The sequence below is a fragment of the Scyliorhinus canicula genome, chromosome 3 (assembly GCF_902713615.1).
Source record: "Scyliorhinus canicula chromosome 3, sScyCan1.1, whole genome shotgun sequence".
Lineage (NCBI taxonomy): Eukaryota > Metazoa > Chordata > Chondrichthyes > Carcharhiniformes > Scyliorhinidae > Scyliorhinus > Scyliorhinus canicula.
Genome location: NC_052148.1, coordinates 131922425 through 131947741, shown reverse-complemented (window position 1 = coordinate 131947741; position 25317 = coordinate 131922425). Strand labels below are relative to the sequence as shown.

General features: G+C 47.9%; 1 protein-coding gene across 2 annotated transcripts in view; it reads left to right on the top strand.

Moving 5' to 3' along the window:
- Positions 1-25317, top strand: part of LOC119962960 (LIM and calponin homology domains-containing protein 1-like) — a 502229-nt gene that overhangs the window by 299714 nt on the left and 177198 nt on the right. For both annotated transcript variants that reach the window (XM_038791315.1, XM_038791316.1), the window contains exons 7-9: positions 8474-8669; positions 18918-19170; positions 19970-20290. In XM_038791315.1, the coding sequence (XP_038647243.1) occupies positions 8474-8669; positions 18918-19170; positions 19970-20290 (770 nt within the window). The remainder of the gene's footprint in view (positions 1-8473; positions 8670-18917; positions 19171-19969; positions 20291-25317) is intronic.

Genomic DNA, 25317 nt, shown 5'->3' with positions numbered 1-25317 from the left:
CGCTCCTAATTCACCCCTAACCGGGGGCCTAGGAGCGGGCCTCCGTCTTTATCGGCAGCGACCTCGTCACGCCAAGAATGTGAAGTCATCCACGCATGCGCGGATTGCCGGTTCCAACCCGCGCATGCGTGGATGACTTCATAGCGCAGACGGCACGAACCCGCGCATGCACGGTGGCCGTCTTTCTCGTCAGCCACCCGGCAAGATGTGGCGGCTTGATCTTGCCGGGCGGCGGAGGGGAAAGAGTGCGTCCGTTTTGGACCCTGGCCCGACGATCAGTGGGCACCGATCGCGGGCCTGTCCCCTCCCGAGCACAGTCGTGGTGCTCCCGTGCCAATCGGGCCCCAAGATGCCCCAAACGGGCATCTGGCGCCCGTTTCACGACGGCAGCGAGCAGGTGTGGTTGCTGCCGTGGTGAAACGGGCGTGAAGGGCCGGCTGCTCGGCCCATCGGGCTTGGAGAATCACCGTTCGGCATGAAAAACGGCGAGCGGCGATTTTTCCGCGCGTGGGGGGGGGGGGGGGGCATCGCTGGGGGCGCCAGGGAGATGTAAAAAATGTCATGAGGCCCTCCCACGATTCTCCCAAGCCACGTGGGGAGTGGAGAATTCCGCCCAGGAGACCTCAGACTGACTTGAGATCTGGAAGAGAGATTACAGCATGATCATTCTGTTATTCATCTGTGTTTTGTATATATTTGACCCACAGTTAATGTTAATAAATCAGTTACAGCTTTAGCTATAAGTGTTCTTGTAATATAAATCAGGCCATCTGACAAGCACATTGCATGGTATCAGGGGCGGCATTCTCCCCTACCCGGCATGACGGAGGGTCCCGGAATAGGGGAGTGGCACCAACCACTCAAGGGTCGGGCCTCCCCAAAGGTGGGGAATTGTCCCCACCTTTGGGGGCCAGCCCCACGCCGGAGCGGTTTGCACCAGAAGACTGGCGCGAAAAACCGGCGCCCCCGGCAGCGGGGCTGGCCGAAAGGCTTTCGCCGGTCGGCGCATGCGCCGGTAGTGACATCAGCGGCAGCTGGCCGCTGACGTCACTGCCGGCGCATGCGCGATGTGGGGTTCTCTTCCGCTTCCGCCATGGCGGAGGCGGAAGGAGAAATAGTGCACCCAGGACACTGGCCCAGAGTCTGAGCGGGGGGCCCCGATCGCGGGCCAGGCCACCGTGGGGGCACCCACCGGGGTTCGATTGCCCCCCCCCCCCAGGATCCCGGGGCCCGCTCGCGCCGCTGATCCCGCCGTTACAGAGGTGGTTCAAACCTCGGCGGCGGGAGAGGCCTCCCAGCGGCGGGACTTCGGCCCATCCGGGCCGGAGAATCACCGCAGGGGTCTCTCCGATTGGAGTGGCGAGATTCCGCCGCCGCCCCTTCCCGGGTGGCGGAGAATCTCTGCCACGGCGGGGGCGGGATTTGAGGCGGCCCCAGGCGATTCTCCGACCCTTCTGGGGGTCGGAGAATTTCGCCCCTGGTCTGGGTGGTTTTAAACACTGAGAAAAAAAACTATCAGCTCTGTCCACAGAGATTTGAAGATTTTGCAGACTTCCAGAGTTAAGAACATGGAATTGTTGAAGCTACCAATAATCTGATATTCATGGTAATGTGGACAGCAACTGGCATGTGTTTAAACAACAAATTAATCTGTTTCTTATTGCAGTAAATGTAGGAGATCAATGAGATTCACGTCAGGGAGCAATGTTACTAACAGCAGCAGGGCCCAAAGCAATTCCTGCATTTAATAAATTCAAACTTGCAAACGATGAAAATAGTAAATATTTTAACAAAGTAATTTGAAGATTTGATGCACATTGCATCCTCAGAAAGAATGACATTTATGAGCACTATGGGCTGGATTCTCTGATTTTTAAGCTATGTCCCCACACCGGCGTGGGCGTGGTGGCGTTTCACAAAAGAAAAAGTGGTGTAAAACGGCCGCTGATCCTGTTTGGCTGGGGGCTAGCCTGCCGGCAGCATAAAGCATCCGGCTCTAGCTACCGATACGGCCTGGAAAATTGCTGGGTCCATGGCCGCGCATGCACACGGTGGCGGCCTGCAGCGGCCGCGCCGTGCAACATGGCACCGGCCGCTCGCTGACCCGGCCTGTGAATTAGTGCCCCCCCTTTGGCAGGCTTGCGTGCCCCAGAGGACCCCCCACAGTGCCCCCAGACCCTGGAAAAGACCCCATGCCCGTGGATCGCCCCTCCCTCGACTGTGGCGGCGCTGGACTGAGTCCACAGCCGCCACGCCAAGTTCCCGACGGATGAGACCACACGCGACCGACACTGTCGTGAACTCAGCTAGTAGGGGGTTGAGCATCGGGGATGGGCTTCAGGCAATGTCCTGAGACGTCACTACGGCGCGCGCCGCACTCTCCAAGTACACCGCTTTTGAGTTGACGGATTATCGTGAATGGGGATTCTCTGGCCGATTGCAGTTGTGACTTCGGTGTCTCCGACCGTAGAATCCCGCACAGTGTGTTTAAATCACGTTTCCAGAAGACAGAAGTGTCCATAGATCATTTCATCATTGATTTAAAGTTAAAAGCTAAAACGTATAATTTTTCTGTGGTGGAAACTTCCATGATTATGTTTGGTGTAACTGAAAATAAGCTGAGGGAATGGTTGCTGAGGGAATCGAGGCTGTCTTTGGAACAAACAGTTAAGATTTGTCAGGCTCACGAGCTAGCAGCACAGCATTCTAAAATATTTCTCAGTAATGGCTGCATCTTATTGCAGGAAAGCACTCCGGTTGCCGCCTTTATCAAAAAGGTGAGAAACTTCCGAAAAAAGACAGGCAAGTTCCTGCAGCTCCTCGCACACCAAGGTTAAAGATCAGGCCAAAGTATTTCTGTGTAAAAGATGTGGTCAAAGACACAAATTAAGGCAGTGTCCAACGTTTGGCAAGCTTTGTTCCAGATGCAAAGAAGAAAATCACTTTGCTCAGAATTGTTACTCTAAGCTCAACCCCAGATCAGTCAGCACAGTGGAAAACAGTGATGAAACATCATTGTTTGTTGGATGAATAACAGAAAAGAATAATTTTTTGGCAACATCAAAATATTCTCCAGCACTTAAAAAAATGTACACTGATACTCCATTTTTAAAAAATGCGATTGATGAAGACAAATGGCTGCTACATTTGAAGTGGTCCTATTAAAGTTAGACACTGGTGCCAAAGCCAATTTAATCAGTATGACTGATTTAAAAAACCTAAAAATTCAGACGATTAGAAGAAATCACAAAATATCTGAGCGATTATAATGGTTCAAACATTAAATATTTTAGTACTTGTGACCTGAGTATGGTTGAGAAGAATATAGTTTGTTCCGTCCCATTCTGTATTGTGTCCGAGGGTTTGGTTTTATTATTAGGTGATCAGTCCTGTGAAGAATTGGTCAAGTGCAGTTGGTATATAGCATCCACAAAGGATTGGATAAACTCTCCAATGATTCTGAGAACATTATCAGCAAATTCAGCGATGTGTTCGCTAGTTTTAGTGCACCACCATTTTCCCACGAAATACAATTTAAAGAAGATGTATTATCTAAAGCACCGATACAAACTATTAGTAGGTAAATTGCTGAAGATGTAGATCTGCATATCAATCTCATTTCTAACCTACCACCCGTTTCAGATACAAGTTATCAAGAAGGTGGAAGAACCTACCAATTCCATGGTACATGTGAAATAAAGAAATGGCGATGCTTATATATGCATAGATTCCACAGATCTTAATGAAATAAGTGTACATATTGTAAAACAATCATTACAGAAAGCAGTGGACACGCAATCTGATTTATATCTCGCGAAATCACATTACAAAGCGTTACCATTATCACATGGTAGATCGCCAGCAGAGTTACTCATGACTTGAAGGTTGTGTACCACACTTCCATACTTGGCAAAGAAGGAGGAGAATGCAGTGGTACTGCAGGAAATGCAAAACATTAAAGCAAAACAAAAGGAGTTCTATGATAGAGTGTCTGGAACTTTACCACCTCTGAGTAGTGATGACATTGTGAGAATAGAAGATTCTGGCAATTGGTGCCACGCATTGCTGGCGACATCTCGGGGGTGAGGGTGTTGTGAGGGTGGTTTTGGGAGGTGGGGGGGTGTTGACACACATATCACAGGGAACCACAACTCAGCAGGATCTCACTTCCTCGCCCATGACCGACCTCCACCCCGGCGACCTCCCTTTTCTCCAGGCCCCCGACCATATCCAGGGCCTTCAGCTCTGCCATGGTGAAGGGCTGCAGGTGCAGTAGTCCCCCTTCTGCCTTCTCCTGCTTCCGGTGGTTGTGGGAAACCTTCTCCTGGGAGGGGGGGTAAACAGAAAACGGAAGTGTTAGACAGTCGGACGCATCCAGCCCAGGAGGTGGGTAGGTGATGACCTCAGTGGCCAGGACACCCAGCATTGGTGGCCGGTATGGGTAGTGACATGTGGTGCAGGGTGGGGGTTCGGCCCCCCAGGTTGGGGGAGGGGCAGGGTTATGGGTGTGTGGGACGGGTGTTGATGCCAGGGGCACAGTGCTGCCGACTCACCCTGGTCGCCCTGAGATGGTTGTGCAGTTTCTTTGCTGCAATGCCGTCCGGTCCGGACGGTGTTGCCCACGGCGCTCACCGCACCTGCCACCTGCGCCCAGCTGAGTGTCCTTCCCAGGCCGGGGTGTAATGTCATCTGCCTTTCCTGCACCAGGTCCAGGAGGGTCTCCAGCTCGGCATCCGTGAAACAGGGTGCCACTCTCCTCGCTGCCATCTTGTTGGCTGGGATGGTCTGGGGAGTGCAGTGTTTATATGCAGCTGCAGCACGTCTGCGCGTCTGAGTAAATCCGGCACCATTAGAATCAGTTGTGTTCCACGTGGTGCCGCTGCCAGCCCTTTGACAGTAGCAGAATCAGTCCAGGTGTGACGCCAGTTTTGCTGTCGTAGATCTCCACGAATTCTGCACCAGCGTTTACAATTAGGGCTGAGTTCTCCGATTTTGTGGTTATGTTCAGAGGAAGTGTCTAGTTTTACAATGAAAAGGTATGTGGCACCCCCACACTAATGTTCCGTCCGGTGGGGGGGCGCACGCCATGTAAGCCCGGCTTTACCTGCCGGTGGAGAATTGTGAGTCCGTGGCCGTGCAAGCGCACGGCAGCGACCTGCTGCGGCGGCATCGTACAACATGGCACCAGCTGCACGCGGACCAGGTCTGCCAGATCGTGCCCCCTGTAACCTCGTGTAACCCCCCCCCCACTTGCCAGCCCCGGACCACTGCCCCGCCAGTCTCCCCAGCCCCCGCCAAAGCCTCCCCAGCCAGCGGAACAGCTCCCCCTGACTGGGGCGGCGCTGGACACAGTCCGCAGCCGCTAGGCTAGGCCCTGAAAACTGTGAGGTCATGCAACCAACGTCGTCGGGAAGTCGGCCCATTGGGGCGAAGCATCAGGGGAGGGTGATGGGTGGATAATCAGAAAACAAGATCTCACCTGGCAAGATTCTCGTTTATTGCCTCAAGATAGTCTGTTCCCATGTCGTGGCCTGTGTTTGTGTGTGTTTTTGACTGTGTGTGAGACTGTGGGCACAATTCAGTGGAAATAAATCTAAGTTGTTTGGCAGGTGTGTCTCAGCGACTGCAGCACCGAGATTAACCCTGCTAGTCACAGGCACTTTGTCAGTTTTTTGGGCCTGAAGGAGCTTCTCCACATCGAGGCCACTCATAGGCTGATTTCTTGCACTGGTGAGCTGAGTTTGCCAGCGGGACCGGATCCTCTTTGATCAGGGCACCATTTTGAACAGCAGCCTCCCCTACCCACCCTCCTTTACAGGCTCCCCACCTCCCTTCTTTCAGGGCCCCCATCCCCCCTTCATCCCACCCAACCTTTTTAGGGCGCCTTGAAATCCCCCTCACTGCCCTCCTCCCTCCATTTGCAGGGTCGCTCCAGGGTCGACTGAGACACCTTGGAACTATCATCTGGGCACCTTGGCAGTGCCAGGGTGGAAGTGCCAATGGCTGCCAGGGGGAGTGCCAGGGTCCCACCCTGCCCTGTCATCGACCACCCATGGGTTCTAATGGCATACAAGATCCCCCAAGATACCATCACGCCTGGTCGATGTTTGTGGAAACCAGTGCTAAACGGCACCCGGTTGAGGTCTCGCAGGCGCAGCCATTGACTCCCTGGCGCCGAGTGAAAACGGCATCCGGGTAATATCTATCTGGATCACTCCCAGCGAGGGAGTGCTCCAGATTGCACCAGGCAGAGTGAGTCGAGTGTCTCGTGATCAGCTCGGCGCCCGACACGGAGCCCAATTTGGGGAGCTCACAACATTCACCTGCAGAGTCGGGGGCAATCCAGTGGCTAAATCGTGCCTTGTGTGTTTGTGTGTGTGTGTGAGAGTGAGAATATATATTTGTGTGTATGTGAGTGAAACTGTGTTTGTGTGTGTGTGGCTGAGTGAAACTGTGTTTGTGTTTGTCTGTGAGTGAGACTGTTTTTGTGTGTGTGTGTCTGTGAGAGAGACTATGTGTGTGTGTGTGTGACCGTGTGTGTTTCTGTGAGTGAGACTGTGTGTGTGAGTGATATTGTGTGTGTGTTTCTGTGAGTGAGACTATGTGTGAGTGATGCTGTGGGTGTGTGGGTGAGACTGTGTGTGTATGTATGATTGTGTGTGTTTCTGTGAGTGATACTGTGTGTATGTGTGACTAGTGTGTGTGGTTCTGTGAGTGAGACTGTGTGTGTGAGTGAGACTGTGAGTGTGTGTATGTGTGACTAGTGTGTGTGGTTCTGTGAGTGAGACTGTGTGTGTGAGTGAAACTGTGTGCGTGCATGTATGTTTTTCTTTAATGCTGGAAGTTTGTACTGCCAAGCGTTGTTACAATTACTGTACAGGACTATTAACTTTACATAATGTACTGCTTATTTTCATTTGTGTAATCATATTATTAAAACAATGTGGGAAATGTTCATATAAAACTTTTTAAATTAATATTATAGAGGAAGAAAAATATTCAGGTGTGGAAAAGATGCTGTATGATATTATTTCACAGATTCTTGATGTATTCATCACAAATTCAATCATATCAAATGTAACCATGGCAATAGTACAGCAACTTCTATTAAAATAGTGGATTAAAGAATTTGATCCAAACCTATCAGGTGTTCATACAATAATATCCCCAAAAATAATTTCAAGGTTGTTATGTAACTAGTTTTGAACCTACATGATGAATACTTCCAGTGATTTCAACATTTTTAACACCAGTTTTTTTATTTTTGAATGCTTTTCCGAGAATTGGTGGGAGAGTGAAAGTTGTTTCACTCCCAACACTGAATAACAGTAAATTTGGCAAATACTGCCTTCATTCATATCCATGTTTTTTTTTAAAGAGGTACTGAGTGAGTTATTAAAAACATTTCAAATGTTCACAATGATATAGTTTCATCACTTGGTATAATTCTAACTTTCTTAATCTGAGAAATAAAATAAACATATTTGTGAGGTAGATAATGACTGGAACAAAATGGGACAAGAACTAGATCGTTGAACCCATGTGATATGAGCAGAGAAGTGAACAAGACCACTACTGTATTTTAATCGTGTGCAGTTTCTAAATTGCTTGTTAGCTTTGTACCGGTGTGGTGAGATATCAGGCATAACTTTGATTCCAGTCAAGGAAAATGCCATGATTAAATTGTCACAAGTAATCCAAAATCATATACTTTTGTAAGATGAAACTGAGGCCTTTTTTGAACATACGCGTGCTGATCGGTTATTTGCTACAGCAATTAACGTTAAAGTGGTCTTTAATTGAGACAAGGGATATATTATAGTCCTGGGCTGAGTGTAGCATAGGATGGCTTCCATTGACCTTTCCTTGGGCTAGAGTTTCAGTGTTTAGTATGTGCTCCTTGCCTTGGAAAGAATTTATAATCAGGGACTGTGAAAGGCAGCGATTGTTCTCAAAGCTCCGACCATGCGCGTCAGATGCAAGTGCGTTCATAGCCTTCAAAGCCAATAGCTGGCAAGCAGCAAAGTGCTGGAATGATTTTTTTATAAGGGAAGAGGAAAAGCTTTTGCATATTTTCATTGCTGATTACCTCTGAAAGCTATTTCTCCTTAATTCAGGAATTTATTTTGTCGAGAAAGTTGAGCACAAACTCTGTTGCATTGCAGTCCACAAATTGTCACTCTACCTTGGGAATGCCCACAGGCAGGGTTTGTGTGAATGGGTGAAGGGCACAACTCGATTGTCACTATTTGGAGAGCTGTTTGAAAACGAAAGGATAATTTAGTTGGAGAACGATGAAGTTGGAAAGTACACAGCCAATGTAATCTTTGGACCATATTACACAAATGGAAGACGGTGTCTGAGTCAATGCTTTTGTTTCCTACTTTTAACCCTTGGAGACTGGGGTAAGTAATTTCTAAAAAAAAATCAATGTCTTTCATAATGAGTTATTTCATATTCTGCCTATCACCAGGAGCTGGAGGACACAGACAGTCCAAAACGAAGCATCCGTGACAGTGGCTACATTGACAGCTGGGATTCTGAACGCAGTGACTCCCTCTCGCCTCCCAGACATACCAGGGATGATTCCTTTGATAGTCTGGATTCATTTGGATCACGGTCACAGCAGACTCCATCACCAGAGGTGATACTTAGAGGAAGTAGTGACGGTAGGTCGTGATAATGTCCCAGGAGGGTATCTGCTACATGCAAATCCAGCCGTGGTTAAAAGCCTGGGACTGTTTACCGCTATGAGTGCACAGCATAAATCTAGAATGATGTGAGTCGCTATATGGGGCTATAGTTCATCACTGTACTTGGTGTTACTTGGTGCCAGCAGCACTCAGTTATACAGGCAGCTTCCGTATACCGCTCAGACGCGGGACAATTCTGCGCTGAACACATAGTATACCCGTATAAATACACAGAAATCTGCTCGGTGCCATTAGAATGCTGTTTAAATGGCAGCTTGTAATCTTTGCCAACATAACAAATTCTAAACAATACTTCACATTGGGCTTCAATTGTACACCAAGAAGAATGAAACTGGAGTAATATAAGACAATCTCCTGGAGGCTGCATACTACTTTGCTAAGTTAAATCTGGGCAGGTTGGCACCAAATTACACTCTGAAGCTTGTATTGATACAATGCCAAACAGCTTACATTGATGTAGATAGAAATATAACTGACCTATTAATGTGATATGCATGTGAATCTAATCTATGAAAGGTGATATTTGACAATAACTGTATGTGATTGAATAACCATTGACAAAAAGCTAAATGAATTGTCCTGCTGTTTACAATGTTCTTTATCAATTATGACAATTTTTGACTTTACAAAAGCAAGTCTGGTAAAAGCACTAAACTGAAAAACAGAGATTCCAGTGAGACTTTTTAAAGCAGAGACACAAATGCAAAGTATATAATCTTAACTAATGAAAATAAAGAAAACACACACTTAAAATGATTGAGTTTGGGAAATGAAGCTATACAGCTCTTGTCCTAGATAGTGGGTGTGATTTAACAGAAAAATTTCTAAGTGTGATTTTGGGTGCAATTTGTGGGGTGTATCCCGATGGCCGTGTTAGCGCGATTGCGGGCCATCTTTAACGGCACCTAATGCTGACAATGAGCCCCCACAGGCGTCTCACGTGTGGAGAGAATCTATCTCCATTTGGAGAGGCAAGGTTTAATCCCTCCGGGATAATCAGCATGGCTTTGTCAGAGGAAGGCCAAACAAATTTGATTGAATCTTTTGAGCATATAACCAAGTGAGGGTACTGCAGTTAAAAATGAAATGAAAATCGCTTTCAATCACGAGTAGGCTTCAATGAAGTTACTGTGAAAAGCCCCTGGTCGCCACATTCCGGCGCCTGTCCGGGGAGGCTGGTACGGGAATTGAACCGTGCTGCTGGCCTGCTTGGTCTGCTTTAAAAGCCAGCGATTTATCCCAGTGAGCTAAACCAGCCCCTAGTGAGCTAAACTAGCCCCAGCTAAACCAGCCCCTGTGAGCTAAACCAGCCCCTAGTGAGCTAAACCAGCCCCAGTTAATGTAGTTTACATGGAAGCCTTTGACAAGGTCCCACATGGGAGACTTATGAAGAAGGCAAATACACATAGGATCAGGGTGATTTGATAAGGTGGATTCATAATTGGCATTGTGGCAGGAGAAGAGAGTGATGATAGACGACTGATTTAGTGTCTGGAAGGCAGTGACCAGTGGCGTACCAGGGGGATTTGTGCTGGGTTCCTTATTATTTGTCATTTATATAGGTGACATAGATTATTATGCGGGGGAAAGGATCAGTAAGTTTGCGGATGACACAAAGATTGGTCTGGTGGTTAACACTGGGGTTGAGTGTCTTGGGTTACAGGAAGAAATAGCGAGGATGGTCAAATCGGCGGATAAGTGGCAGATGGAATTTAACCCTGAAAAGTGTGAGATTTGATTTGATTTGATTTATTATTGTCACGTGTATTAGTATACAGTGAAAAGTGTTTCTTGCATGCTATACAGGCAACGCATACCGTACATAGGGAAGAAAGGAGAGACTACAGAATGTAATGTTGCATCATAACTAGGATGTAGAGAAAAAGACTTAATACGAGGTAGGTCCATTCAAAGGTCTGATGGCAGCAGGGAAGAAGCTGTTCCTGAGTCGGTTGGTACGTGACCTCAAACTTTTGTGTCTTTTTCCTGACGGAAGAAGGTGGAGGAGAGTATGTCCAGGATGCGTGGGCTCCTTAATTATGCTGGCTGCCTTTCTGAGGCAGCGGGAATTATAGATAGAGTCAATGGATGGGAGGCTGGTTTGCGTGATGGACTGGGCTACATTCACGACCTGTTGTAGTTTCCTGCGGTCTTGGGCAGAGCAGGAACCATACCAAGCTGTAACACAATCAGAAAGAATGCTTTCAATGGTGCACTGTAAAAGTAGGTGAGAGTCGTAGCTGACATGCCGAATTTCCTTAGTCTTCTGAGCAAGTAGTCATTGGTGGGCTTTCTTAACTATATTGTCGGCATGGGGAGACCAGGACAGGTTGTTGGTGATCTGAACACCTAAAAACCTGAAGCTCTCGACCCTTTCTACTTCGTTCCCATTGATGTAGACAAGGGCATGTTCTCCTCTACGCTTCCTGAAGTCAATGACTATCTCCTTCGTTTTGTTGAAATTGAGGGAGAGATTATTGTCGTCGCACCAGTTCACCAGATTCTCTATTTCGTTCCTGTACTCTGTCTCATCATTGTTTGAAATCCGACCCACTACGGTGGTGTCATCAGCAAATTTGAGAATCGAGTTGGAGGGGAATTTAGCCACACAATCATAGATATATAAGGAGTAGAAGGAGATGATACACTTTGGAAAGAATTATTTAACAACAAAGTATACTTTGAAAGGTCTGACACCAGGAAGTTCTGAAAATCAAAGGGACCATGGCATTTTTGTCCATAGATCTCTGAAGGCAGAAGGGCAGGTTAATAGAGCGGCACGGTAGCACAGTGGGTAGCACTGTTGCTTCACTGAGCCATGGTCCCAGGTTCGATTCCCTGTTTGGGTCACTGTCTGTGTGGAATCTGCACGTTCTCCACGTGACTGTGTGGGTTTCCTCGGGGTGCTCCGGTTTCCTCCCACAAGTCCCAAAAGACGTGCTGTTAGGTGAATTGGACATTCTGAATTCTCCCTCAGTGTACCCGAGCAGACGCCATAGTGTGGCGACTAGGGGATTTTCACAGTAACTTCCTTGCAGTGTTAATGTAAGCCTCCTCATGACACAAATAAAGATTGTTATTATTATTATAAAAGGGTGGTGAACAAGTCATATGGGACACTTGCTTTTATCTTTCGGGCATAGATTACAAAAGCAGGGAGGTCATGATGGAGCTGTACAGAACTTTGTGAGGCCACAGCTGGAGTACTGTGTGCAATTCTGGTCCTTATAGGAAGGATGTAATTGCACTGGAGTGGGGGTAGAGAAGATTCAGCAGAATGTTGCCTGGGATGGAGCATTTAAGTTATAAAGAGAGGTTTGATAGGCTTGGGTTGTTTTCTCTGGAGCAGAGAAGACTGAGGGGCGACCTGATTGAAGTGTTCAAGATTATGAGGGGCATGGTTGACGGGTCAGTTACAAGGGGACACAAGTTCAAAGTGAGGATTGGGAGGTTTAAGGAGATTTGAGGAAGAACTTTTTTACCCAGAGAGTGGTGATGGTCTGGAATGCACTGACTGGGAAGGTGGTAGATGGCTATGGGCCAAGTGCTGGCAAATGGGATTAGGTGGGCAGGTCAAGGTCTTTCATGTATCAATGGGCCGAAGGGCCGCTTATGCACATTACTATTCTGTGATACTGTGATCTCTGTCTCGCCAACTGATTCGCCAGACTTGTGCCTAAGTTTCTCGCAGCTAACAAAAGGGGAGCTGCTTTTAACACTCCCTCACCACTCACTCCCAGTCAACTTACAAGCATGGCAGCACACAGATCTGCTCCTCACTTTGGGTCACCGACTTGGACAAGCTTCTCAATGCTGTGAATGAGAGAAGGAGCATCGTGTCGGAGGGCCAGTAGCAGGGTTGTCAAAACCGTCTGGGTGGCAGTGGCAGAGGCTGTCAGTGCAGGCAGCATGACCAGGAGGACCAGCATCCAATGTATAGAAGAAACATAGAAACAGAGAAAATAGAAGCAGGAGGAGGCCATTCGGCCCATCAAGCCCGCTCTGCCATTCATGATTATGGCTGATCATCCAAGGAGCCTAATGCCTCCTTCCCCCATATCCTTTGATCCACTTTGCCCCTGCGTGTTGAAAACATACAGGGAGGGATTCTCCATCCTACTGCATCCATTTTCTGGTGCGGCAGTGGGATCCTCTGTCCTGGCAGCTGGCCAATGGGTTTCCTATTGTGGGAACACCCATGGCATTGGGAAATCCCCAAGTACACTGCCAACAAAGCGGGGGATCCCGCCAATGGAGAATCCTCCCATAATGTTTTGGCCTCAACTACTTCCTCTGGTAACGAGTTCCACAGGCACACCACTATCTGAGTGAAGAAATCTCTTCTCATCTCAGTCCTAAATGGTCTATCCCATATCCTCAGACTGTGACCCATGGTTCTGGACACTCCCACAATCAGGAACATAGGGCGGGATTCTCCCATCCCGCGACAGAGTGTCCACGCCGTCACAAACGCCGTCGCGTTTTACGACGGTGTGAACCGGCCACTGCCAGGAGTAATTCTGGCCTCTACAGGGGACCAGCACAGCGCTGGAGCAGTTTGCGCTGCTCCAGCTGCTGATCCAGGCGCTAACTGTGCGCCGTGGGATCCGCACATGCGCGGTGGCCTCCTTCAATGCACCGGCCCCAACGCAACATGGCGCAGAGGGGCTGGCGCATAGGAAAAGAGGCCAGGGGACATGGAGGCCGGCCTGCCGATCGGCGGGCCCCGATCGTGGCCCAGGCTGCATCGGATGCCCCCCCTCCCCGGGTTCAGAGTTCCCCCCCCCAGGCTGCCACCCGACCCTTGCATACAGCGTTCCTGCTGGCTGCGACCAAGTGTGGATGGCGCCGGTGGGACTCAGCGTTTCAACTGCGGCCGCTTGGCCCATCCCGGGTCGAGAATCAGCGGACCGGCCGCGTAGAGCGGCCCGCGACCGACGCTACACCAATCACGTGCTAGCGTTGGGGTGGTGTTGCCCGGTCGCGGGGATTCTCCGGCCTGGCCCAGGGCTGGCAGAATCCCGCCCATACTTCTACCCTGTCTGGTGCTGTTAGAATTATATAGGTTTCTATGATATCCCAACGACCTCCACCGAGCTGCAAGGGTAAGTTACCACCTCTCTCCCAGCATCAGTTCACCTGCCACCCCTCAAATTCCCAACCAACTCCCTCTCTGTCCCCGAACAATTCACTGGCTGACACCTTGCACTCTCCTCACATCTGATCTTCGTGCTTGTTCCTCAGCATCACCTGGCACCCGTCAGCACAACCCCCTCTTGTCCAGTTGTGGTGCCCACACATGCCACATTCTATCGACACCCCTCTTCCATGGTGACACGGCAGCACATTGGTTAGCACTGTTACTTCAGAGTTCCAGGATCCCAGGTTCGATTCCGGCTTGCCTCACTGTATATGCGGAGTCTGCACGCTCTTTCCGATTCTGTGTCGGATTCCTTTGGGTGCTCCGGTTTTCTCCCACAGTCCAAAGATGTGCAGGTTAGGTGGATTGGCCATGCTAAATTACCCTTGGTGTCCAAAAAGGTTAGGTGGTGCGACTGGATTATGGGGATAGGGTGCAAGTGTGGGCTTAAGTGGGGTGCTCTTTCCTCGGGCCGGTGCAGACTCGATGGGTTGAATGGCCTCCTTCTGCACTGTAAATTCTATGACTCTATCAAGCATGTAGCTTACAAAGTCCTTTGTTTGCCCCCAAAAGAGAAGATAGCCCATAATAAGCAGGAAAGCCAAGATGGAGGCAGAGTACCAGATATCCGAGTCCTCAACCTCCATGAAGAATGGGCCCTGGAAATCATGAGGTTGTCCGAGGAGAGAGCAGCCACTGACAGCGAGATTGGCCTGCTCTTCAGAGGTGAGGATCCACCCTTCGCCCAGATGACCTGTCCCAAGTGAGATGTGCAGGTCGGACAAAATATTCCTTAACTCTCACTGACCACCTGCCATTCACTCGCAGGATCTCCATCTGATTGGGCTGGGCCATCCGGATTTGTTCCCCCTGCCACCGCACCCCCACCCAAGAGACCACCCCGGAGGAAATCTCCGAGGAGACCACAACTAAGGTGTCACAACTATCACCCATATCTTCCACCAGCGCAGAGACACACACCTGGGTGGGCGACATTAGTGGGCCGGATTCTGGGGCACAATCTGGGAAGCACTATGCAGTTGTTGATGCACATCAGGTGAACGCAGGATCATCTGAGGGAGTCAGAAGTCTGCTAAATCTCAGGCCTCAGCTGGGTGCCAGTCAGATGCCAAGCCTCTGGACAAGATTATCCCAAAACAAGGGCAGCACGGAGGAGCAGCGGTTAGCACTGCTGCCTCACGGCGCCGATGTCCCAGGTTCGATCTGAGTCACTGCCCGTGTGGAGTTTGCACATTCTTCACATGTTTGCGTGGGTTTCTCCCCCACAACCCAAAGATGTGCAGGATATGTGGATTGGCCACACTAAATTGCCCCTTAATTGGTAAAAATGAATTGGGTGCACTAAATTTATAAAAAAAAGAAAAAATTAATTTATAAATTTATTTTAAAAAAGAAAGAAAAAAAAGATTATCCTAGAGTTGATGCAGATGCTATGATATGGTAGTGATATTCAGGAGGGGATGTTCGCAACATTCGAGCGAGTGCATAGCCGATTGGAGGAGTCCCAAAGACTACAGGTGCAGGAGATGGTACCGGCAATGCATGGCACCAAGGCCAACGCTGCTAGATCAGAGACTGCAATGGAAAGCCGGCAGCACGAGGTCAGTGTCTTGAGTGGTGGTGTCCAAGGCGTGGCTCAGTCTGTGAGGACCATGGCTGAGGTCCTCGAGATTATGTGTCAGTCGCTGAGGGACATGTCCCAGACGCAGATGGACATTGCCGAGGCACTGCAGAGTGTAGCCCAGTCACTGAGGAACGTTGCTGAGGGCATCAACACCATGGTGCAGACGATTGGGGACTGGCAGAGTCAAGTGGCACAGAGGACCTTGGAGCTCACTCCATCCCATGGTGGCCTCCAGAGCCATAGAGGCACCCTCCGGGAGGAGGGCATGCTGGAGGCCAACCCCGGGCCTGCCACCAAGAAGACGACGGCGGTCTCCAGTTCATCCGAATCCCTGACACCCTCCCCACACCGGCGCATCTCAAGTGCAGCGGGCAGAACAGGGTGGCATGGCGAAGCCAGTGACAGCGGTAAGTTGGCCAGGTCCCTACAGCTCCAGGCCCTCCAGAGGATGTCCAGCAAGGGCATCTAAAGTCACAGGCTGTGAAAGCCAGCAGGTTGTCTCAACCTTTGATGTGCATCCTGAGGACACGCCTACCTGGTCTCAAATCCATCTCCCTATCTGTTCCCCATATATCTTTAACTCTTTTTTTGTATCAGAATATTTCTAGCTCCATCCTGAAACCATTTAATGACTCAGATTCCACCACACTATGGGGAAGCGCGTTGCCCAAATTCACCACCCTCTGCGAGAAGTAGTTCCTCCTCATCGCAGTTTTAAATCTACCGCCTCTCAACCTATATCTGTGACCTCTCGTTCTAGATTGCCCCACAAGGGGGAACATTTGGTTTACATTTACTTTATCAAACATTTTTAGAATTTTATGTAACTCAATCAGACCCCCTCTCATCCTAATAAACTCCAGTGAGTATAAACCCAAGCTGTTTAATCTCTCCTCATATGTCAACCCTTTCATCCCCGGATTCAATCTGATGAACCTCCTCTGTACTGCCTCCAATGTCACCGCTTTTTTCCTCAAATAAGGAGACCAAAACTGGACACAATGCTCCATTTGTGGCCTCATCAACACCCTTTACAATTGCAACAACACTTCTCTGCTTTTATACTCCAGTCTCTGATCAACCCGGAGTGATAGTACACAGGCCCTTGGAGGATAGAACAGGGTAGCCGGGGGGGGGGGGGGGGGGGGGGGGTTGAGGAACAGAGGGGAATGGGGGAGGAAGAGGGAGGGGAATGAGGAGGGAGGAAGGAGAGGAATTAGGGAGAGGAAGGAGAATTGGGGGGGGGAGGGGAGAGGTGAGCTGACGGACTAAGCCTGGTCCTATGAAGATCGGGTGAGGATGAGCGCCTCCTTGGTCCTCCAGGCAGGCATCACCCTCAGCGCCATCCACTCTATCCTCCATCCTGTGGATCCTTCCCGGGCTCATCCTTGAGTTCCGCCGCCTCCTCAGACAAGTGCACATGTCCCTCCTCCTCCTCCTCCTCCAGCATGTCGCCTCACTGCTGTGCCAGGCTGTGGAGGGCACAGCAGACCACCACAAAGTGGGAGACCCTCTGGGGGGTACTGCAGTGCACCACCAGAGCGGTCCAAACATCGTAACCGCATTTTGAGCAGTCTGATGCACCGCTTAATTACAGCATGAGTGCAACATGAACCTCGTTATATCGGGTCTCCGCCTTGGTCTCTGACCTCCGTACTGGCATCATCGACCACGACCTGAGCGGGTACCCTTCATCCTCCAAGAGTCAACCCATCATCCGGGGCTGCTCATCAAAGATGTTGGGAATCTCCGAGTGTTATGCGCACTCCCTGGGAAGCTTGCACACATGTGCATGATCCAGAGGTGGTGGTTGCACACAAGTTAACATTCAGGAAGTGGAACCCCTTCCTGTTCATGAAGGGCACTCCCTGTTGCCTCAATGGACCTGGAGCAACCCGGCTGTTGGAACCAACAATTCTACGGACACGTGCTTGTAGGATTAGAATAGCGGTTTTAATATACTTACAACAGAGCCAGCCTGTTAGCCGTTGAACTTTCGGTGAACTGGCCGGCTGACCCTGTGGCACGGATCTTTATACAGCAGCTCCAGGGGAGGAGTCCTGGGTGGAGCCAAGGGAGGAGCCCAGTACAAACTCTCGAGTACTCCCAGAGCTACTGCCCCCTGGTGGTCAGGTCGTGCAACTGCACTAACAATATTGATACATATATATACAGATTATAATATCGTGTGAATCTCATTCACCACACCGGCAATGGGGGAGAATCTTGCAGCCTCGGCACCTTGGTGGGCCTGGTCCAGCTCAAAGTTGATAAAGTCGGATGACCGTGCCTACAGGGCATCTGAGACCTTGAGATGCATGCCCGAAAATGGAAATGGCTGCTCACCTTCTCAGCAGCCATTGCGCAAGCCTCACATTTTTAAAAAGGTGTCCTAAACGATGTCCGCATAATTTCTCGCTGGGGAGCCAGTTAATTCCCGGGAGGCCATTATATTAAACTTCAATCACGCTAATGAGATGGAAGCTGATGCAAAATGGGATGCATGAAATGCTCGCCGTATTTGGGCGAGATCTGGAACTCGCCATCAGCAGCGGACCGGTTAGATGGCAGCTGATTTGTGCCTGGTGCAAATCTCGATTTTGACTTGTCCGCTATTTAACTGGCACGCTCAGATCCACGCCGAGCACAACACAATGGTTAAATTGCACCCAATATTTCCAGAGAGGTTGTGAGAATGAAAAGATGACAGTGGGAGGTTTCTTTTTCAGCTTTTGGAGGAAATTAACGTAGCAAACAGCAGCTTGTGTGAAAAGGTTTGAGTAGTGGTAAGAACATGCACTTTGGAAAATAATGAAACATACTTATTTCAGGCTATTCACATGGAGCACAAAGTTACTTTGTACAAATGTGCTGGTGGTCTGAGTATGGCTTTCTATAGAAGGTTTGTTCTTCTGTACAGAAATTTAAGGGATAGGAGAGAAAATAAAGTGGCTTTTAAATGTGGAATGTACTTCCCACTTCATGATGTATGTTGCAAATGCTTTGACAAGGGCCATTGCACTAATGAGTATCTTGCACAGGGGCCACTTTCAGGAATACAGTGACATGCTGCATTGTGGGTATATTAGGACATGTTGGATCAATAAATATTTTTAATTAGGACACTTTCAGTTGCTGTATAAAAGTTGGGATTACCCTGCTTCTTGATATCATTCCTTTGCCACTTCTTCGTAGAAGACAGGATAATGAAAGGAAACAGAACAGTCCTGATTGATTGCACATTTCACTGAGTGTGGAGAGTGTGTGAGTGGAGGCTCAGGAATGGTCAGAACATGAGATCTGTGAAAAAGAGACAAATGACCTTTTCAGTACCACTGGTCTGTAATTTTATTTAAATGTGTCACAACTAATTGACGCGTCATTTTCTGACAATTTTCTGTTGAATACTCTCTGCAAGGTCGTGGCAGTGACTCTGAATCAGATATAACACAGAAGGCGCCCGATGTGAAGCGAGACGACATGTCTGTAAGACGGGCTTCCGGTAGTGAACCCAAATCATCCTTACCGTTTAACCAGTACCTACCCAACAAGAGCAACCATACAGCCTATATGCCAGCACCTCTTCGTAAAAAGCGGGCAGAACGAGGGGAAAATTATCGGAAGAGTTGGAGTAATACTACCTCACCTGTAGGAGCAGAGCGACCTTTCAGGTAAGTCACCTCATTAGGTCATGTTTTGTGAATGACCGGTACTAAGTAACATTCACATGTGACCTAAGCCTTTACATTCAATTATGGACCTATGTAATGTGATTAATCTAGACATTTTGATATGATTGGAAATAGTTTTTGTTGTGAATTGGATAGCTTTATTAAATTGGACCATCTCTCCAATCCTAGCAAAGCCCGTTGCTACCAGTTATTGCTCAGTAGAAGACACATTACATTATTGTCTCATGAAAATGACTTTGCCATCATCATGCATTTGGACACAGAGATTCACAGAGTTGAATCGCAATAAAGAGAACCAACATGGCTGCATTTGTAAATAGGTCAGCTGTGGTAAAATTATTGGTCTGCTGAATGGACATTATTGTCACCTTCTTTGGTTATATTGAATAATCCCGGCTTGTGAGAGGAAAAATCCTTAATGTAAAGTATGCTGGCCATGAAGGAGGAGGGTGCAATAGTCTCAGCAATGTTAATTTGATTGTACTGAAACAGGGCAGCCTTCAGCTTGAAACATCCAAGTCCAGGTCACACTGCACAGCATTTTGAAAATGCTCCTGTGAAAAGGTTGTAGCTGAGCTTCACTTAGCTAAGGTAATAATTCTGCCTTAACAACGGTGTAAGAGATTCCCTCAATTGCTTTTCTGCCCCTCTCCGATGACAGGGTACTTGATCCCACTGAAGAATACAAATGACTTGTAACACTGCTTACAATGTAAACTGGGTGTTTGTGTAAGATCTACAACTTTTTTGCCTTAATATATGTTGTATAACTCATTAGTCATAGTCACCCTGAGACTATAGAAGAAGAACAAAATGAAGAATCCTGTCAGGATGAAGATTTTGCTGAGAGACAGTCTACATTTTTCAAAGTTCAAGGAATTGATGATTCCAAGACAGCAGAGAAATGTGAACCAGCTCCTATTGGAGATGCTGATGGTCTCAAGACACAGTTGCACGTTTGTGTGATGGAAGACCAAGGGCACAGAGCATCCATAGAAGGTGCAAAATGGGAGAGGAAGAATGAAGAAGAAATTAAAAAGTTGAAAAGAATTCAGAAAGCTGGTATCACGGTCATGTCAGCGTCTAAGCGATACTGCAGGTCAGCAATATGGTGTTGAGCTCTCATATAGGTGAAATAAAGGCATGAGATTCTGCCTTGAAGTTCAATGTGTTGTTGCTTTATTGGGTTTTATTATACCATGGTGTTCTGTGAGACATTTGTAAATTATGACTAATATTTAAACTGAACGTGAGGTTAATTTTGATCAGAGAAAATATTTAAGCACAAGTTGATTTCATTTTAATGAAATTTGAAGACAGTTAATTAATGTGCTTTTAAAATGGAAAATGATAATTCATTTGAAGGATTTTGGTTTTGAATGATGCTTTTAATGATTTTGAATGATTGATTTTGACATGGTATAATAAGAATCAGTGATGAGGTTGGGGAATGTGTCAGTATAATCTAAGTGTGCTGGTGCTGACTGATGCTCACTTTGCCTTGGCATCAAGCAATATTAACTGCATTAATGTGGAAAAATTCTCAGTTAATAACTCTTGTGCTGTGTTTGATATTTGCATCACAATGGATACGTGGTACAGATGTTGCTGTGTGTTTATCTATATGGCAGTGCTGAGTTACTCACCTTAGCATGGCAGCACTTGTACAACTAACAGTTTGATAGAAATGTTGGAAATTTTTGTCACTGTAGTACTCAAGCCTAAACGTAGTAATATAACCCTGTCACCAAATAATGAACATTCTCTTGTTTGTTATGTCGAGGAGATGATAGAGATGATTTTAGAAGCTCCTCTTCCCAGCACATAACCTTATCACCAAAATGCATATTGGAAATGTTAATAGATAGAACGTCATGAGGAGCATGAGCTCAAATTCCCACTATGTTTTCTCAGCAGACAAGTGTGGCACACACGTATAAAATTGCATTTAATATAGGTAAATGTGCGTTACAATATAGAGTGATATGTGGAGGGAAGTGATATCACAAATAGGAGTAGGTAAATAAATGTGTGTTGCATAACTTCCGATCTTCATCATGACTAATGAGAGCCTCATTTGATAGGAGATGGACTAGCTTTGAGCTGCATGTGGTTAAATTGTGTCACACATCCACTGATACATGAAGCTTCCTGTAGGATTGCAAAATTGGAAAATCCACCATAGAGTAACATGCAGTATGAAACTGAAATGATTTTGTCCTTGAAGTGTCAATATACATAGATGCATATTGATTATTTTCACTTTTCAAGGATTTTCATTTTCCCAGCAGCACATATCAGCATGGCAGACTCTCACTGGGTCATATGGTTTGAACTATAGTAATCCTGGATTTGACTTCACTGCATGCAGCAGACTCTGTAGAGATTATAATCCAATATTATTACTACACAATCGGCGTGTTGACCTGTTACACATAGTATTTTGGACCCCATGTTTTAAACCTCCTTATTCTCTATTATTCCCTATTCTGTTATTCTCTATAAAATTATTTATATTTGCAAGTCAAACACAACTTTCTTACAAGAAAATGGCATCAGAGTTCCTGGCTTTCTGCACCATATAATAAGATCATGCTGCATTAGTCATGAAATGGGCAGCAAAGGATCCAAAATGGCGGTGCTGTTTTGTGTCAGAAGTGCCATAGTTAGGATGTGCTGATCTAATTAATATTTATATTAGGGTCCTACATTTGTTGCAGAACTCTTTTATGAACCCCAGTGGCTGACTTGCTATCTGATAAAATCACCCAGCACATCATGCCAGTAACAGTCAGCAAGGACCCTGCAGCCGTGTTCTTTAAAGCAGTGTTTTTCACACTTTTTTCTCGGGACCCACTTTTACCAGTCAGCCGACCTTCGTGATTCACGCCGGCCGACTTTCACAACCCCACTGGTCGACCTTCACGACCACACTGGCTGACCTTTGTGACACACCATTTTCGCTAATCTTGAATGCAACAGGTGAGCCTGCTTGGTCCTCACGATCTCATTTGCTTCAGCATTCAATGTTACACTTCTGCTAAGGACTTCAGCTGATGATTTAAGTTCTTGCTGCATCCTTTGAAAAAAATCAAGACGTTTGTCCTTAAACACGCCAAGCTTAGTCTTGGAATCATAGAATCTCTACAGTGTAGAAGGAGGTCATTCGGCCCATCGAGCCTGCACCCTCTGAAAAAGCACCCTACCTAGACCCACTCCCCCCGCCCTATTCCCGTAAACCCACTTAAGCTTTGCATCCCTGGACACCAAGGGACAATTTTCGCATGGCTAATCCACCTAACCTTTGGACTGCGGGAGGAAAACGGAGCACCTGGAGGAAACCCGAAGTTGCATTTGGCAACCCCATAACAGGGTGTCGCTCACCTGGGATCGGGAGGCGTCTGATGCCAGCGATTTGAGGGGGGGGGGCCTGTGTCAGCTAGAAGGGGGGTTTCTGTAGCATTATTCTGAAATGGGGGCTGAGGAGCCAGACCTGCCAGTGCGTTTAGGCCCCACCCCTCTCAATGCAAGTGTAAATCACGCCCCCGCCCCCATACCAAATGTCTAAATGCAGGAGGATGACGATGGGAATCATGCCGGGACAGTCAGCACAATTCGCTTCGATTTGTGTGCCCAAAATGACAATATTGTGGGAAAATCCCGAACACGAGATTTTTAAAAATTCATTTTTATGTGATGTAGGCTTTGCTGGCTAAGCCAGCATCTGTTGCCCATCCATAGTTGCTCTTGAGAAGGTGGTGGTGAGCTGCCTTCTTGAACTGCTGCAGTCCATGTGGTGTAGAAACACTCACTGTGCTATTAGTGAGGGATTTCCAGCACTTTGCCCCAGCGACAGTGAAGGAACGGCGATATATTTCCAAGTCAGGATGGTGAGTGATTTGGAGGGGAACCTCCAGGTGGTGATGTTCCCAGGTATCAGCTGCTCTTGTCCTTCTAGGTGGTAGTAGTCGTGGGTTCGGGAGGTGCTGCCTAAGGAGCCTTGGTGAGTTACTGCAGTGCATTTTGTAGATGGTGCACACAGCTGCCACTTTTCATCGGTGGTGGAGAGAGTGAATGTTTGTAAAGGGGGTGCCAAGCAAGTGGGCTGCTTTGTCCTGCATGGTATAGAGCTTCTTGACTTGTTGGAGCTGCACTCATCCAGGCAAGTGGAGAGTATTCCATTCCACTCCTGATTTGTGCCTTGTAGATGATGGACAAGCTTTGGGAGTCATAAGGTGAGTTACTTGCCATAAGGGCTCCCAGCCTCTGACCTGCTCTTGTAGCCGCAGTATTTATATGGCTAGTTCAGTTCAGGTTCTGATCAGTGGTAACCCCCAGGATGTTGATTGTGGGGATTCAACCATGGTAATGTCATTGAATGTCAAGGGGCAGTGGTTAGATCCTCTCTTGTCGGAGATGGTCATTGCCTGACACTTGTGTGGCGCGAACGTAACTTGCCACTTGTCAGCCCAAGCCTGGATATTGTCTAGGTCTTGCTGCATTTGGAAATGGCCTACTTCAGTGTCTGAAGAGTTCCTAATGGAGGTGAATATGTTGCAATCATCAGTGAACATTCCCTCATCTGACCTTATGTTGAAGGAAGATCATTGATGAAGCAGCTGAACTTAGGTGGGCCTAGGACACTACCCTGAGGTACTGCTGCAGTAATGTTCCAGGACTGAGACGACTGACCTCCAACAAAAACCATCTTACTTTGTGCCAGGTATGACTCCAAACAACATAGAGTTTTCCCCTGATTCCCATTGACTAGTTTTGCTAGGGCTCCTTGATTTCATTGTCAATTAAATGCTACCTTGATGTCAAGGGCAGTCATTCTCACCTCACCACTGGAGTTCAGCTCTTTTGCTGAAGTTAGAATCAAGGCTGTAATGAGGTCAGGAAATGAGTGACCCTGGCGGAACCCAAACTGAGTGTCCGTTAGCACGTTATTGCTCAGTAAGTGCTGGGCTCCTCCATCATTGAGGATGGGGATATTTGTGGAGTTTCCTCCTCCAGTGAGATGTTTAATTGTCCACCACAGTTCCCGGCTGGATGTGACAGGACTGCAGAGCTTACATCTCATCCATTGGTTGTGGGATTGCTTAGCTCTGTCTATCACTTGCTGCTTTTACTGTTTGACACACAAGTAATCCTGTTTTGTAGCTTCACCAGGTCAACACCTTATTTTCCGGTATGCCTGGTGTGGTTCCTGGCATGCGCACCTGCACTATTCATTTTTTTTTCCAATTAAGGGGCAATTTAGTGTGGCCAGCTCACCTACCCTGCACATCTTTCGATTGTGCGGATGAGACCCACACAGACACAGGGAAAATGTGCAAACTCCACACAGACAGTGATCCGGGCTGGGATCGAACCTGGGTCCTCAGTGCTGTGAGGCAGCAGTGCTAACCACTGTGCCACCGTGCCACACCTGCACACTTCATTTAACCAGGGTTGATCCCCTGGCTTGGTAGTAATGGTAGAGCAGGGCATATATCGGACTATGGGGTTACAGACTGTGGCTCAGCACAATTGTGCTGATGGCCCACAGCGCCTCATGAATGCCCAATTTTGAGTTGCGATATCTGTGTGTGAAGCCTATCCCATTTAGCACGGTGGTAGTGCCACACAACACGATGGAGAGTATTCTCAATGTGAAGACGGCACTTTGTCTCCACAAGGTCTGTGCGGTGGTTACTCCTACTGATACTGTCATGGACAGATGCACCTGCGGCAGGCAGCCTAGTGAGGATGGGGTCTAGTATATTACACATAAATGGACCCCCCCCCCCCAAGTACATTCTGTGCCCTTGCCATCCTCAGTGCTTCGTCCAAGTGGTGTTCAACATGGAGGAGTACTTTTTAAAAAAAACATATTTTATTACAAACTTGTATCAAAGCAGGTTGCAACAAGTAAACGACCCAGGAAACATACTTCCCAACAATCAACTATACAGTCTGCACAGATTTTCCCCTTTATCCCCCCCCATCTCTCCACATCACTGACACCGCATCCCCCCCCCCCCCCCCCCCCAACGCCGAATAGCTCCTCAAACATCCCCTACCTTTTCTCAAACTCCCCCGCTGAGCCCCTTAACTCATACTTCTCTCATCACAGGAAGTCGT